At 53.3% G+C, this 17,106-nt stretch overlaps 1 protein-coding gene across 6 annotated transcripts in view; it reads right to left on the reverse strand.

Moving 5' to 3' along the window:
• SYNE3 (spectrin repeat containing nuclear envelope family member 3) overlaps positions 1 to 17,106 on the reverse strand; it is a 92,375-nt gene that overhangs the window by 72,754 nt on the left and 2,515 nt on the right. The window contains exon 1 of one of the 6 annotated variants that reach the window (XM_070514264.1): positions 6,844 to 6,861. The exons of 2 other annotated variants lie outside the window; for them this stretch is intronic. Coding sequence is in view for 2 of the 4 variants with exons in the window: in XM_070514261.1 (XP_070370362.1) it covers positions 964 to 1,029 (66 nt within the window). In the remaining 2 variants the exon portion in view is untranslated. Of the gene's footprint in view, positions 1 to 963; positions 1,110 to 6,843; positions 6,862 to 17,106 lie in introns of those variants that run through there. 3 more of the 6 variants (XM_070514261.1, XM_070514262.1, XM_070514265.1) reach the window with 3 other exon arrangements.

Below are 17,106 nucleotides of genomic sequence, written 5' to 3' on the forward strand. Positions count from 1 at the left end.
CGGTCACTGTTATTGCCCAGTAGGCAGAGCTGGGGTTTGAACCCGGGTCTCTTGGACTCCAGAGCTGTGGCTGACCCAGCCCCTTCAACCAGGCTGCTTCTGAGAGCCCCACACCCTCCCAGCGTCCAAATGGGTCTCACTGGCATTATATGAACAAACGGCATGAAATTTTCGAATCAAACAACGAAACCAACAGAAAGCAAACTCTGTCTCCCAAAAGAGGGGCTGCAAGTAGCGCGATGGGATGGGGGCAGCGCCGGCCTGGGAGCAGGAGGCATGGCCTCAGGGATGGCATCACTGTGGGAAGCGGGCCGACCCTGGGCAGCCTCTGAGGAAGCTAGGCTGAGGGAGGCCCTCAGAAGCGTTCACACGGCCTTGGGCAGCAGGGTCTCAACTCAAGGAGGCATCGTCTGGCATCTGAAATTCCTGTGAGGAACAGACCCTCTCCCGTGAGAAGCTACTCGATTCAGTGCAACAGTGTTGGCTGAGTTAACAATAAAAATATCTTCTCTACGTGAGAGGCAGGTCTTAATATTCACTTCCATTCTACAGATGAGGACACTCAGACCAGTGTCATGGCTGCCCAAGGTCCCAGAGCAGGCAGTTGGGAGACAAGGGGTCAAATCTCAGACCATTTGACTTCATCACACAGATGTGCCCAAAGCAGGGCCAGGCCGGGGCCTGAGGGCCTCACAGCTCCCAGTCTGCGTCACCACGAGCGCTCAGTGAGGCTGTTATGGGCTCGATGGAGAGGAACGCAAGCAGCTCTGGAGCCTGGAGAGGGGAGTGAGGATGCTGATGAGGGGACCCCAGGGGGGGCTCACGGAGGAGGGGACACCCTGGCTGAGATGTGGAGGAAGAGCAGGGTCTGGATAAGATGAGAAGTGAGAAAGGGCATGCCAAGTGGATGGACCCACATGAGCAAAAGCTGGGAGGTGGGAAAACGGAAGGCCAAGTACCCACCAAGCACCGAGGCAGGGCTGACGGCGCCACCTTGCAGATGGGGAAACTGAGGCTCAGAGGGGCCATCTTGCCTGGCCAGGTCAGACAGCTACTGGGGCGTAGAGCTGGGAGCAGGCCCAGGCCCGTCTGGCTGCAGCGCCTGTGCCATGCTGCAAAATGGTCAGCAGAAGGAGGAAGTGAGTCAAGAAGGCAAAAGAAGGGGGGGTGGGTTCCTTTTTGAGTCAGAACAGGATTTCCCATCACACACCTGCAGAGGCAGGCGGGGAGGGGCGTGAACCCCAGCGGCCTAGACTGACAAGGTGCCCAGCCCAAGCCAGCCCCTCCGTAGAGAGCGAGCTGGAGGTGGGGACGAGCCCAAGGGGCCTGCAGGGCTTGGGGTTACTGCTGATGGGCCTGGTGATCCCTCCCCAGGAGGCCTCTCGGGGACACGGCTCGAAATGAATCAGGCCAGACAGGGATACCAATCCCAGCTGCGGGGGCCTTAGGCTGGGGATCCCGGGAACTGACAGCTAAGACAAACCCACTCCCTCTTCCTACTCCCCCTTGGGCCTTCTCAGTCCACCCAGTGAGGCCGGTAAAGATGAAGGGCGTGTCCTCAAAGGACCCCGAGTGAGCAGGCAGAGCTGGGCTGGGCTCGTCTCATCCTCTAACGCAGAATCGCCCCAGGCCTGACTTCCCTCTGGTCCAAGCTTGGGGGACGCTTGACCATCCTTTAATGATGAATCTTGTCTCAACACCCACCCTGCAGCAGACGCTGTGGTCGGTGCCGAAGATCATGGAGAGGAACAAACTGACCAGGTGGCACACTCCTGGGTGGCCTGACGGCTCAGTCTCCCTCTTCCCCTCTGGAAGATGGGCACAGCGGTCAGTCTTCTCAACATTCATGGGCTGCCTCACAGCCCCGAGTCTCTGCGACACAGCATTTCTCGACCTGAGACCTTCCAGAATCCACCAGCTCACAGATGCCCTGCGGGAAGCACTCACTAAATCCACTTTTCAAAATGGCTGTGGACCAGAGATTTTAACCTGCCTCCTCCGACACAGTGCGGGGGCCCCTGGCTGGGCTGAGAGGGCCCCATGAGCCCCCTGAAATCTTAGGCAGTGCTTGTTCTCCCGCTGAGCTGTGCAGGTCCCATCAGCTTCCCGAAGGCCCCCTGACTCCGGGAGGACTGAAAACAAGCTTGCCGCATGCAGGCGCTGGTGGTAATCATTAACATGTGTCATCGAGAATGACTCAGAATATCCATCCATGGGGCGGATGTCACAAACTTCCTTAATGATTTCCATTTTGCTGGACAGTTATGTTGCATGTTTTATTGTTGTTTTTCTCAGTGCAACTAGAACATTTGCAAATTGATCATTTATTTAACAGTTGAGCAAGCCCTGACCCCTCTGGCCACAAAGCGAAGCCCCGATCTCCTCTGGTATTATTACACCCAAATGGCATATTTCTGACCAGGAGACATCATTGTTCTCTTCAGCATCAGCGGTGGCCTTCTTTTCAGGGCCATCTTCCATAAAGAAACAAAGTCTGTGGTCACGTGGCCCTAGATGCCTGGCTCGTAACAAGGAAGACCAGAGAAAAACCAAACCAGGGTGATGTGGGTGGCTGGGCGGGGCCGGGCAGGGTGGGGCTCCCTCCTGGTGAGTCACTGCCCTGGACCCCCCGCCCTCACACACAGGCACAAACCCTGCCTCTTCTGCGACACCTCCTAACAGCTGCCGAGACTCCGGAGCCAGCCTGCCTCGGAGATTCAGACCGAACTTCGCTGCAGAAACACCATACCGCCTCAGCCGAGTGGACTTAACTCCTCTGACTTCACTTTCCCATCTGTAAAATGGGGGTAATAATAATGTAACCTTGTCGCTGATCTGAGGATTAAGTGAGTTATATTGGTAAAGTCCTCAGAACAGCGCCGGTAAGCAGTAGGCCTTAGATAAGTGTTTTAAAGACATCATAAATTTGCATTGTGACAGTTGTATGGAGGAAGGAAAAATGCAATGTAACAGTCCAGCAAAAAAGGAAAGGGTTAAGAAAAGTTTGTGATATCCATTCCGTGGAATACTCTGGGCCGTTGACAATGAGAAATGTGACGGTTGACGCCACAGAAGGATGCTGCGGCCAAAGAGAAGAAGGAGCAAGCGGCACAGCTCTGTGCTCTGGACCAGGGGCTGGCGGACTTCTGGAAAGGATCGGAGAGTAAGGAATCGGAGTTTCGCAAGCCATATGGTCTCTGTCACAACTACTCAGATCTGCAGCCAGAGTGTGAAAACAGTCACAGACAACGTGTAAATGACGAGCGTGGCTGCGTTCCAGGGACTTTGTTTACACAAACATTTGGCTGGTGGGCTGCAGTTTGCCAACCCTGCTGTGCAAATTATGCAAAAACTGTGTCAAAAAAGATGAAGATTGAAAGGAATGTGGAAAAAAGTAAAGAGTTCTTTCAGAGCACTGGAATCATAAGCACATTTTCAAAATTTCCATTTCATTAAGGGCGTAGTAACAGTTTTTTAAAAATTAAAGGAATTTTACATACATTCTAATAACAAATTAAGAGATTTCACGATTCTATTAGATGTTCAAAATAAGTGAAAATGAGTATTAAGCCCAGCATTCATCTTATGCTGTACAGAAAAGGTGGAGACTTTGAAGCATGGCCAATCTAGGACTGAATCTGGCTTCTCCACCTACTAGCTGTGTGACCGTGGGCAAGTTTATTAACCTCTCTGTTCCTCTGTTTCCTTGTTTGTAAAGTGAGGATAACAATGGCACCAACAGGCATACAAAAGCCTAGCAATGGGCCTGGGGCCCGGTAGGCGCTCAATGCAAAGAAGCCACCTCAGCCCCACACGGACCCACACGGGCCAGATCCTGCTGACCTCGGGCCCATGCTGTCACCAGGAACAAGGCCGACCTGGAGGCCAGCACGCTTTGCTTTCCAGCTAAGAAAACTGCCTTCGCGGGGTTTCAGGGTTGGTTTGTAAAATGACAGAACAGCTCGAATCTCACTCCTCAGTTACTCAGAGGCACTCCCACGGCGGAAAGGACAGCCTGGAAGGCGGGGGCATGCCACGGGGAGTTCCTGGGGCTGTGCCAGCTGAACCCGGGGGAGACCCATGCCACGTGGAGCCACCCCACGCCCGGCTCCGCAGGCTTGGGGCCAGGGCACTTCGACTCCTTCCCCAGGACATCTGCCAGTGCGGCCGGAGGCAGAGGACCAGAGACTATCCTTCTGGCAGAGAGGGGCACTGAAGGGCTCAGGGTCACGGGCCTCTCTGACTAAAACCTCCGGTGCTCCACAGCCCCCTGAGAAAGCCCACAATGCAGACGGGTGAAGCCCTTTTCATCCATCTCTGCAGCCTCACCTCCCACCACCTCCCACCCCCTCTCCCTGCAGCACAAGCTCCCAGGGGCTTTTCCCCTCCATGCTCTTCTTTGCCTGGCTACATTCACCCATGAGATCTGGCATCACTGCATCCAGGAAGCCCTCCAGGATTTTTCAGGGGTTAGATGGCTGGGAACTAACATTGCTAAGAACCTACCAGGTGTCAGGCACTGTGTTAGTTGTTCACACGCATCAGCTCATTGCAGTCTCCTACACACTGTTAAGTAGGAATGATTGTCTTCTTTTTTTAGATAAAGAAATCAAGGGTCAGAGTGGTTAAGTAACCCGCCCAAGGTCACACAGCAAGTAATTCTGCTGCCTTGTTCTCCCCAACAGTCCCTTAGCAGAGCCCAAGAGGTTTAAAGTCATCCCCATTCTGCTGGAGCTGCAAGGTGATGTCCACCGAGCTTTAAGGAGTCCGTCCTCTGTCCTGCTACCCCCTGCCTTATATCTGGACTCCTGAGCACCCATGAGACCTCCCCCTGGCAACCTTCATTTCCCTGGCGTCCAAGGTCGATGGGTGGCAGGCCCTGAGGATATAATTAGCACATGCCTGTTCCTGCCAGGGCTTCGGGGCGCCAGGCTTACCATGTGTCCCTGTGGAGCCAAGGGCACCCGGCCTGGGGACTCTCTTTTGTTCCTCTGCTCTCTGGGGTCGCAGCATGAGGGTGTTACCAGCAGGGGTGAGCGACTCCCCTGTGGACCCAGAGGTGCAGCCTGAACCCCCCAGGCTCCAGCGCCAGGGGCTGCCCGCAGGAGGCAGCAGGGAGAAGCCGCCCCCGGGCTCTGGGGAGCAGGCGTCCCAAGCACGGGGCGCTTGGCCCTGGCAGACTTGGCCGTGTCCTCCCTCCCAGGGGGGCCAGTGTCTGGGGCTGAGCTCCCTGTCAGTCACAGTGGACAATACCCTAGTGTGTGGGCAGTGCTTGGAAGCTGACTAAGCCTGTCCCCCTCAGTATCCTCTCTCCCTGACACCCCCCCGACCAAGACCAGGATGCAGTTTAATCCCTTTCCCCCTTGGGAACCTGGGCTCCTGGGTTCTCCCCAAATGTCCCTGACAGAGCCCACGGCCCTGTCTGCTGCTGCCCCGGCGCGGTCACCCACCCGGCTAGGGGAGGGGGCGGTCAGCAGGAGAGCTCCCCAACCAGTGAGGGGCAGACACATACTCGGCGTCCCCGCCAGGCACAAAACGCCATCTGACTTTCTGAAATGCGTTTTCTCCCTCCTCTCGCACAATGCTGGTGTGAATGGATGGCCTTGAAGGGACTGATGGCCCCAGGCTTTGCATGAAAGGCAAAGGCCAGCATCCAGGAGTTGACCAGGGGGCTGCCCCCACCCAGGGGAGGCACATTCTCTCTGCCTCCATCAGAAGGGCGCCAATGTACTGGGCCGAGGTCATTTCCCCTCAGGGAGCTGCAGCCTCCGCCCCAGCCTGCAGCAACGGCAGGGGTGGGGGCAGGGGTGGGGATGCACCTTCTCCTTCACATTTTCTTCGGAGCATACGGGACCTTCTGATGTAGTCTTGTTTACTTATTGCTTGCTAGTTGAATCTAGATGGTTCTAGATCCTTCTAGAATGTAAGTTCCATTGGAACAAAGACTTTGCCAGTTATTTTCACTACTCCTATCCCACCGGCCCGGACAGTGCCTGGCACACAGTCGGCCCTCAGCAGGGAGCTGGTGAGGGAATGAATGAATGAATCTCTGCTCTGTGTGTTCAGTACCATTCATTCCCTCAAGAAAACTTTACAGGGTCTCCAGGCGCCACGTAGAGAGGAGAAAATACTAAGCTGGGGACCTTCTCTTGAGGAGCTCCGTGTGGGGGGAAAGATGCACCAACCAAGACGCCCAGCTAGGGAACTGAGTTCAGTTCAGAGGGGACACGCCGGGGGTGGGGGACACACCGCCTGTGGAGAGGGATGGTGGGGAGAGGAGCCAAGAGGAGGCGACCACGGGAGGGAAGGGCATGGGGAGAGGGAACAGCATGTGCAAAGTAGCAAAACGTGAGTTAGCATCAGAGCGATTCGTCTCCAGTGTGGAGGAGATGAAGGTGGAGACCCTCGGCCCCTCGTTCACTCATCCCACAGGTTTACCAAACGCTCTGTGCTCGGGGACAGGCAGGGGGTGGCCCGAGGACAGTGTGGGTTCTGCCTTCTGTGCTCACAGACCTGGGGACGGCAAGAGTCAGTGATTCCTCGTGCACAGGGCTCTGGGAGCACGGAGGAAGGGCAGTCAAGTCTGAGAGGCACTGAGGCTCGGGGCAGAGACAACCCCTCTTACACTGTCCACCCATGATCCAGAGGGCTCAATGCCACTGTCAGGGTGGCATGACTCTGACTGACCCAGTTTGCCCGGGACTTTCCCAGTTTTAGCCCTGAAAGTCCCGAGTCTCAGGAAACCCCTCAGTCTCAGACAAATTGTCAACAGCTGGTCACACCTACTTCCACCTTCATGTCCCCTCCCAGGGCCCCACCCCACTCGCCCTCTCAGCCACTCACGGGGGCGCTGGGCTTCCAGCAGCCTGGGTCCAGAGCAGCTTTTCCTCAGGTAACCTGGAGGGAGACGCTCCAGCTTGCAGACAGGGCAGCAGATGGTGAGTAACAGCTGTGTGTCCTCGTTCCTCTGCTCCAGCCTTCAGCCAGGCGCCAGGGCTGCAGGAGGCACTGGCCCGGCCCCCTTCCCGGCTGCGCTGGGAATCGCAGCTGCTCAGGCTCTCTGATCCCGTCCCTGTTCCCCTGGTCTGAGCTTTATCTCCTGAGGCCTCTGAGGCCAGCTTCCTCCCCAGCCTCCTTTGTGCATTCAGAGAAAGGCCCATTGTAGGCGCTCAGGCCACAGGCAACCAATTCTGACACTGACGTCTCCATTTCACAGAAGGGAAAACCAAGGCATAGAATCGGTCAGGAGCTCACCTCCGGTATTTGGTTCCCAAGACCCTGATGATTCCATTCGTCAAAAGCAGCCACCCTGAATCCTGTCTTCTAGAACCTTCTAGAGCCTTCCCCACTAGCCCTGCAGGGACTCACACACCACAGAGGCTCTCTCCCTAGGGGACTCAGAAAGACTTAAAGTCTTCCCCAGATGCCTGTTTCCAGGCTGGGGCTTCTAAACCAGAGCCCCATGCAGAGAAATAGGGCTCCCCCTAAGACACTCACAGCAAACCCTCAGCCGGGCCCCTCTCCAAGCTGCTGGAGGTCTGTGAGGCCCCCAAACAATGCTGGCCCCCCAGGAATTTGAGGCCCGGCATGGAGGTGTTGCAAGAGCTGACTCTAACAGGAAAGATCCTGACGATTGAATTAATCCCCTCGGCAAGCACCTGGATACACCAGGTTTGATCTCCCCTCGGGTGCCCTGCAAAGGCATCGCACGGAAAGAGCTGGGTCTTTCAACTCACCCAGTCTTCTGGCTCCACCGTTTATTATTAGCTTGTGATCTTGGACAAGCTCCGTCACTTCTCTGGGCCTCCTTCTCTCTAAAGTGCCAAGTCAGATCTACTATGCAGAGTTGCTGAGTAAAGGGAGAATGCATTTCCATCCATCTTAGCTCTTGAACGCTTCATAGAGGGGAGAGGAAACAGCTAACCTTCCCAGAGAGCAGAGCGCGCTGTGTGCCAGGTCTGTGCTAAGCCTCATGCTGATTTTTTCACTGATGTGGTAGATCCACTACCCTTGCCTCCACAGATGAAAGAATTGAGGCTCAGAGAGGCTAAGCCACCTGCCCAGGGTGCCACAGCCAGCATAAGACAAGTTTTCTCCCTCCAATTTCCTTCCCTCTTCACCACTAGACTATTAATGTTTGCTGAATGAATCAACTAATTAATTAACGCTAGGTTCTATTTTGACCAGAAGACACAAGATTCAGCCTGTTTCAGAAAGACGTGTTCAAGAGCTGAAATTATTAGAACAGTGAGTTACTCAAGTCTCTAAGGTGGCCCACCCTCCACTGCGGAGGGGGCTTCTAGAACAGGGGGTTGCAGACTGTGGCCCACTGCTTGCTTTGGCACAGCTCTCCAGGCAACAATGAGTTTTACATTTTTAAATGGTTGGAAAAAAAAAATCAAATGAAGAGTGATATTTCGTGACCGGTGAAAATTACATGAAATTCAAATTCCGGTGTTCATAAGTAAAGCTTTCTTGGAACACAGCCACACCCATTCATTTACATAGTGTCTATGGCTGCTTTCTAGATACAATGAAAGAACTGAATAATTGCAACAGAGACTGTGTGGCCCATAACGCCCGAAAAATTTATTCTCTGTCCCTTTACAGAAAAAGTTTGCCAACCTCTGTTCTAGAGGCTCCAGAGACTGAGGCTATTAATCGGCTTAGGAAAAATACCTCATTCCAACCCTGCCTGTCAGCCCAGCATTCCTCCAGGTCTGGGAATCTAGAAGATTCCATACCATTCCTTTCAGCAAATAGTATGCCACCCCTGATATCCAGAATGGGGCCTGATCAAAGTTTTCCAAATGCTGAGAGTTGTGTCTTCATGAAGGTTCTCCTTCTTTAGTTTCCCTGACTTATAGACATTTAGGTGGTATGCTTGCTGTTAAGGTGAAGGATGCTCTGTCGGAGCCACCTACCCATGCCCTCTGAGACAGCATCTGAATCACGGCTGGACCCTGGATCGGGTTCCACCCTTGCCACGGGGCCACGATATGATTCCTTAGTTAAAAGACATGTCCAGTTAAAAGACAACAGGAGCCTCATGCACCACTCAGAAAGAAGACGCACCTGCCAACTCTCCAGTGAAACAGGTCCGTGCCACTGGACGCGAGCAGAAAAAGCCAGCCAGGGCCAGGCAGGGTCTGTTCCCTGAAGTTCTGTTTCTGTTTCCCTCCCTTCTGGAGACTTTAAGATCTGGGGGCAGGGAGCGGGGGCCCTTCTCCATCTGAGAAGTCAGGCCTGGGACCAGCACTGCTGGGTGCTGCCCTGGGACAGCGGGCTCCTCCATGGCTCGGTTCGCCCATGTGCCAATGGGGGTGCCAATGGGGCTGCCAGGGCCCTGTGGACGCTGAGGTCCTGATGTTGCATTTGCCAAGTTTATGTAGCAATGTCTCCAGGGAAGTAACCCTGAGTGCTGGACAGGGAGCTTCTGAGGTTGTCGCTACGAGCCAGGGGAGGTGGAGACGGGGCAGATACAGGCAACAGAGGGAACCAGCCGGACCGTCTCACGGCGGGGGGCAGGTCGCTGAGTAAAGCAAAACTGAGAAGCCCTTTTGTTGAGCAGTCACCCTCAAATCTGCTAACCCTGGCTCCCCTGGGTCCAGGTGGCTGGCATGAACAGTCCTCGTTATCTGTCCATCTTGTGAGGCAGCCCAGGGTGAGTGCCCCTTGGATCTAACAGGATGTGGGGCCTGGAGGGGCCCTTTGAAGTCACCTAGTTCTGTGTTCTCACACACTTTGGCCACCAGGGCATCACACCCATGATTCTGGCCACATCCAGGGACGCCTGCACTATTATTTTTTCTCGTTAACTTTTTTTAACTTCAACCCATTTAAACTTAAATGTATTTTAAAAGGAGACTTTATCTTTACCTTAATTAGAAAACCAGGGTGAGGCTCAATTGGCACGCATAGCACATCATAAGGAATAAATACCATGAATAGACACAGCTTATCTAACTCTGCCCGGTGCTGTTGCAGGCTGCCCACAGTTAGAGAGAGGGGCAAGTGTTAGTTAGGGAGCTGTTAGAAGCAGATTAGCATCACTTGGAGACGCTCTCCTGACAAAGTCCAGTGGTTCTCAACCATCCCTGTGCATCAGAATCAGCTGTGAGCTTTTCAAAAATACAGATAAGCAGCCCCAGGTCCAGAGATTCACCCCTTATCATAAGGGGGAGGCCAGGAGATTATGAGAACATCGTATAATCAGAAGGATGAAGAGATAAGTCGACAGGAAGATGGAGAAGGGAGTCCCTGTCACTTGATGCTCTGAGCTTGTGCACTAAGTTCATCCTGGCAGTTACTAGTAGCCCCCGGTCCATACGCAGAGATATGACCTAGTTTAAGGAGGAGGACCCCAAGCCCAGGGCTGGGAGGGAGACAAAAGGGCCTAGTGTGGTGACACTGACTTTTTTCCATAAATCAAGTCTGTAAAAGAAGAAAGTCGCAATGGTCATTAGGGATGGCTGGGACGCTGGGAGGGAAGTGATCAAGATACGTGGTCTGCACCCTGTACACCACAATAAGAGCCCCCCAAAGGGGACAGGCTTGGCTGGGCTGACGCTAGCCCATCACAGCCCTGGACCTGCCGGAGCACAGGCCTCAGCCAAGAACACCGGAGCCAAGGGCTGACTCCCCAGCAGCTGTGCCAATTCAGCTCCTGCGAGTGCTGACGGCACAGGCTGATGGAAGCGCCGAGCTCCCTTCCAAGTGACCCACATTGTCACCAAAGATAACTGCCCGGCTAGGGAGCACGTCGGAAAAATGGCGAGTGCTCAGAGAAGCTGGAAATGGAAGAGCCAGAATGGCGGGGACCAAGCCCCTCCCTGGAGCTGGGAATTCCTCTACATCTGTGAGTGCATCTGCTCCCCACAGCAGCTCTGCAGGGAAGGGGGGCCAGCCCCGTGGGACCAGGGAGTATGCCGGGCCCATGGAGGTGATGTGACTTGCCAAGATTGCACCGCAGGCGGCAGAACCTGGGTGCCAGCCCAGGTCTGTCTGATTCCATCATTCCAGGCTGCTGGCCCCAAACTCAGGCCCAGGAGCAGAGAGGAACTCAGCCAAAGCGGAAGGTCTAATTGTCCTTTGTGTAGGAAGACAGAGGACACCTTGCTGTGTGGGCTAAACTAACCACACTAACGACCCCTTAGCTCCGGGGGGAGGGAGGGGGCGGCTGCAGTTTGCAATGCATGCTCACACACACCCAGCATGGTGAGGAGTGGGGCATGTGTCCCTCCTTTACAGAGAAGGAAGTTGAGGCCCAGAAAGGCTGTGCCCTCCTATAAAATTAAAGGGTCTTTTCTGGGGCCCCTCCTAGCCCCCTGAGCTTCCCTCTCTCCAAGCCATCGAACCCCAGGATGGGACAGTCTGTTTAAAGCACCCATTCATCCACCAGACTCCTCCCACCCACAGGGTCCTCCTTCTGTGTCCATCTCAGTCAGTGTCAGCACGTGGAAGGAATGCGGTTGCCCAAGGCACACAGCTTCCAGAGTGGAGGGGCCCAGATCCCAGCTGAAAACACCTGCCTCTCTGGCTCCCAAACCAAAGTCAGCTCAGTCTAAGAGCTGCATGACTAACCCCACTGCTTCCTGTAGGGGCAAATACAGGAACTCAGGGGGCCGTCCGCTCACCTCCGCAAAGGAGTACATCGACAAGCAAGGACTGCGCCGGGGGCACCTGGCATGCCCCCCGATTCCCCCGCCCCGCCCACATGCAGGTGGTTTTACCCAGAAGGAAGTGGGGAGAAGAGACACCGCAAGTCAGAATTTTTTAAAAATCCATTTTCTAAAATTACTTCTGAGCCAAGCTGAGTTCAAAATCAGCAAGCAGATAAATAGGCAAATCATGTAAGCCAGGCTCCATCGCTGCCTGGCCCTGAAGAAAGGAATTTAACCTGGCAACGCCAGCTGGCTCACATCCAAACTACAACGGCTGGCTTGTGGTCACCAAGTCCTTGACCACTAGTGAGCAAGTGGCAGAGGGAGTTCCTTGGGACCCAGTGAGAAAAGGGTGTGGTCAGGTGCACAGGGCGGGGTGCCAGGGTTGGCCCCGGCTCTGGAAAACCTATGGCATTGCTGGGCCCATGTGACACTGGCCACACAGAAAGGATTTCCTTTGAGGAATGGCCTGGTAGTGTGGGAGCCATTAGGGACTATAGAGAGAGAACGAGATGCCTGGTGAGGAGGCCCGAGTTCTGGGTCTGACTCACCAGTTCTGCCACCGCACTCCAAGCATGCAGGGGCCAGGGCAGGCTGACAGTCACCTGCAGGAGCTCTGGGATCACATAATCTGAGCTCAGTTCCCACCTCCACTGCCAGGTAGCCGAGGACAGTTATTAACCCTCTCTAACCCTCTGTAAAATGGGAATTTCAGAGCAAACCTCATTGAGTTGTGAGGGCAAAGAGAGGAAATGCAGTGAGCACAGAGAACAACGCTGGCATCCAGTAGGTGCTGGCTGTTACGATAAACCAGGAATCTTAGATGGCGCCCAGTCCACTCCATCAATTTATCCATTCATTCATTCATTCATTCTTTCATTCCACAAACATTTATTGAACAGCTACTATGGCTAGGCTCTGGGGACAGAAATAATTCCCTGCCCTCGTGGAGTTTACATTCTAGTAGAGGAGACAGAAGAGAAACTCGATTGCAAATAAACAACTAAGCTAGTTTCCGGAAGTGATCAGTGCTAGAGAGACAACAAGACAGGGTGACGGGTCAGGGCTTGGTGGCAGGGGGGACGGGGGCTACTGTGTGGGCAGGAGGGTCCCCTGGAGGCCGACACTGTGAGCTAAGAGCTCAATGAAGAGAAGTTGCGGGCGCAGAAAGGCCTGGGGAGGCACTCTGGCAGAGGGAAGAGCAAAGAGGGTCCCGAGTGGGAGAACGTGGCGTGCTCAGGAGAGAGACCGAACGTCAGGTCTGAGTCCCTGAGAGGCCAAGAGACATGTGCAGAGCCCCAGGACCGGCCCCGGAGAGCCCAGGAAAACGGACAGTTCTCAAGAGGATGGGCCTCTGAAGAGGGCCACAGGGGAGATGACTCGAGCCCTGGCTTCTCTCCTCAGCCTCGGCTCACGACTCGGGAGCTTGCCTTCCTCCTTCGTGTCCTGGGAATCACCAGGATCTGCCCTGTCTACTTCATTTGGGGGGTTGTGAGTTTTAAAGTGCATTTTCAACCTTTTCATTAAATGATAGCAATGACATCTTTCCAGCTGGGATGTGAGAATGGATAATCCTGTACCTTGCTTCCAAGAGGTCACAGTCTAGTGGGGAATGAGATGCAAAAGCCGAAAATTAAATATCACGTGCAAAATGCAATGGGACATGAAAACAGTAACCACTAGCCCTGTTGGGGGGTCAGCGGGTGGCTGAAGAAGGCTTCCAGGAGGAGGTGATGTCTAGCCAGGTGTTGGTGGGAGGAGCAGAGAGGAGGAGGGTTGGGGAGAGGTAACAGCTGGAGCCCAGGTCTGGAGCCAGGAAAGATCAGGATGCGTTTGGGGCCTCGTGGGACTGGGAGTAGCCGAAGTGGTAGAAAGCAGGGAATGCCAGCCGGGTAGGCAGGGGCTTGGGGCTTAATCCTCAGAACAAGAAGGAGCCACTGGAGGCAGACAGGCAAGGGGTCACCTGCTTAGGTGACCTGGCCCCTCCTGGGGGGTGGGGGCAGACTGCAGCGGCCAGATGCAAGGTCCTCAAACAGTCACTGCGAGGCTGTGGTTCTGAGATGAGAGAACATCCAGACTTCGAGGCACCTTAGAGATCTCCTGACTCCAACCTCCCATTTTAAAGGGCCAGAAACCAAGACTGGCCCAGATGAAGGTCAAATGCGTTGGTGAACTGCAGGCTCCTCCCATCATTACAGAGGGGCCAAGCTCTTTGAAACAACGAGGAAAGAGGCTACCCCAGTGAGTCAGCCTGCTGTATGATCTCAGCAAATGTCACTTGGGAGGGGCTCAGCCCTTTTCACATCTCAAATAAAACTCTTGGCTTAATGAGAGCTCAACCATCGACGGTGGCCCACCCTATTCCACCCACATCTTGGTGAGGACCAGGTGGACCTAACCCTGAAGACAGATCAGCCTCCTCATGTCATCGTGCTGCCATCCCTAGTGGTGTTATGCGGGCTTTTAGGAAAGGTGGTTGTAAGGGAAAGAGTGGCCCAGGGGCCAGAAGACACATCTCAGTTCCCAGGTGGGCCCCAAGGCACCTGAGAAACTTGGGCCAGTCATTTCTGCTCGTGGAGACTCAGTTTCCTCATAGGTAAAATTATAAACTCAGACGAGATCATCTCTAAGGCTCTGGCTGGTTCTGGCATTCTCTTATTCTCTGTTGCAGCTGTCACTTCGAAATACTTCTAGAACACGGCACACACCGTCTCTCTGGGCGCATACAGAAAGGGTTTGTTTCCTAGCCTCTGAAAGCTACCTCACTCGTCCAGAGTTCTCTGCCATCAGGTTCTCACGTAAGCCCTGCCCTACAGGGAGGTAACACCAGCCCCATCAGACAGATGAGAAATGGGTTCAGAGCTGTGACTGGCCCCAGGACACAGAGCAGGGCTGGGACCTGGCCCCAGATCTCCACTGCCACACGTGCCAAGACACAGTGGCGGCCTCTGTGCCCACTGCGCATCGGGAAAACCACCACCTGAAGCAGCGGTCCTGGCACACCGGCCCTTTGAGCCCCGTTGGCCGTGCCAGGCCCCGCTGCAGAGGGAAGGCCTGGAAAACACCTTTGAATTGGGCAGAGAGAAGGCGGCCAGGAATGAAAACAAGCCCTGAAAGCAGCAGGGCCACAAAGGGCATGGAGTCCCCCAGTGCTCAGTGCACTGCTGCCCTTCTCAAAAACAGAGCAGCTCGGTCACTAAGAGGGAAGCATGGCAGTCAGAGCCCTCAGCCTCCAGAGCCTTCTGCGATCTGACAGCTGGGAGGACAACACCCAGTCACCCTCCGGCTGGGCTGGGTCACTGGAGTTCCAGCTTCTCAGGGTGAGGGATGCATTCACAAGACAGCACTCTTACAAAAGCTTCTCATCTTTTCAGTTCTCCCTCTGGGTGAAAATCTTGCTACATCACTTTTCTGCCATGTGATTCGGGGCAAGGCATTTAACCTCTCTGAGCCTGTTTCCCCAACCGAAAAACAGAAATAACCATACCCCCAGCACTACGTTGTTCTGATAACTTAACATCAAGCATGCCCCGCAAAGAGCAGGGGTCCGAGTAGCTCTCCTGGGAGGGCTTTGTGGAGGAAAGGAGATGCTAAGCACTACCTGTCTATTTCCTCTGGCGAAGTTTCTGTTCATGGAAGCTCTAGAAGGGTGCACTCATCACATGTTGTAGCTCTCTTCTGACTTTTGCAAATTAAAATGATCACATCAGTTTAGTCTCAGGTATACCACCCATTTCCTGCCTGGCCCAAGAAGGAGGCTGTGGACCTCGTCACAGTAGTAGCATGGGTATGGCGGGTGGTGTCCTGATGACAGTCACCCAGGTGTGGCAGCCCAGAGCGACTGTCTTCCGGACCTGTCTCCCCGATATTGACTTTGGCCAGGGCACTTCCCTGCAGACTGGCCCAGGTGACCTGAGGTCCCGCCCAGCTCCAACAGGTCAGGATTTTCTGATTCAGAAGCGTAAATCATTAGGGCAGGACTTAAAATCCTGTTGATAATCTGAGATCATAAAGTGTGAATGTCATCTTCCGGTTGTGTGACTTCAGAAGAGGGAGATTACTTCTCCCGAATGAGAAATCATGTGTCTGTTATGCCACAGGATTTGTGTTTGTTTTATTTTTCAAATCCAGCCAGATTAACATTTGAATCTGTGGGAAGAGTCTGATTTTCTAAGAGAGCTTTGTGAAAATGTTGCATATTATCTTTTAATTGTATTTGCATGTAAGATTTGATACATACAATGGAATATACATAATATGTATACAATGTATATACACAACTATTATATATAATATATACGCAACATGTACAATGTATATACACACAATTATTGTATATATATAATATATACAATGTATATACACAACTATTATACATAATATATATAATACATGCAATGCATATAAAGTTATTATATATAATGCATTGTACATTGTATATAATGTATACATATTTCCTATTTGTAAATGATGAAGCAAAAAATATTTTAAAATTCCCATAAGCCCACCACTCTACAGAAGATACAGAACATAATGGACTCGGCTAAGAGTGGAGCAGGCCCCTCCCTGTTCTTGTACCAAAGATAACCACCCTGATTTTGCATTATCATTCCCTGTCTTTTATTTTAACCTGCTTAAATTTGTGAAACAGGATCTATGTCTAGAGGAGCGCATAAAACATATGTGTACTTACGAATAATTACAGGTGAATCCCTTAGTGACTGCCCCCCATGACCCTCCCAATTCCAGTTCCTCTTGCCCCGCCCCATGGTGATATTTGACTTTCACTTAAGGTAACCATCTGCTTGCTTTTTGCCACATTTCACTTCTCATGTGTGTACCCCTGAACAACTGGTTGTCAGCCTGCTTGTGTTCTGAGACTCCTAATTCCCTCAGCAGCTCCCTGCCCAGTCTTTCAAAGCATTTTGGACATTCTGGGATTCCCTCCGCAGAATCTGCAGCCTAGAAATCCAGGCGAGAGGTACAAGGCCGCGCTACATTGTTACAACTACATTAGGAGGATTAGTAATAAAAACCATGATAAGGTCTCTTTCTGGTGTGTCCCCGCCCTGCTGGGCACTCTGCGGAGCATTGTCGCCCATTGTTTCATTTATCCTCACAGCAACCCCCCCAGGGAGGTGTGGGGGCCTCTCCTGTCTATTTCAAAGATGACAAAATTCAGGCTTCAGCTGCCAGGACTGTCCCCATCTGCTCCCTAGCTGCTCATCCCAGGAATAACATCCCTCAATCCTGAAGCAGGGATTCCCTGGGGGGTGGAGAGCGTCAGCAGACACTTCCCTAACTTTCATCTGCTCCTCCTAGGCTCCTCTCTTGGTGGCCCTGTTGGGCTACGTTTAGACGTTATAGGGAAAAAAAAGTTCAGAACCCGTTTTTTTCCAGGAAATACCAATGTCTTAATGATGATGGGGATGCTGCCTCCTGA

The sequence above is a fragment of the Equus asinus genome, chromosome 7 (assembly GCF_041296235.1).
Source record: "Equus asinus isolate D_3611 breed Donkey chromosome 7, EquAss-T2T_v2, whole genome shotgun sequence".
In the NCBI taxonomy this organism is placed as follows: Eukaryota; Metazoa; Chordata; class Mammalia; order Perissodactyla; family Equidae; genus Equus; species Equus asinus.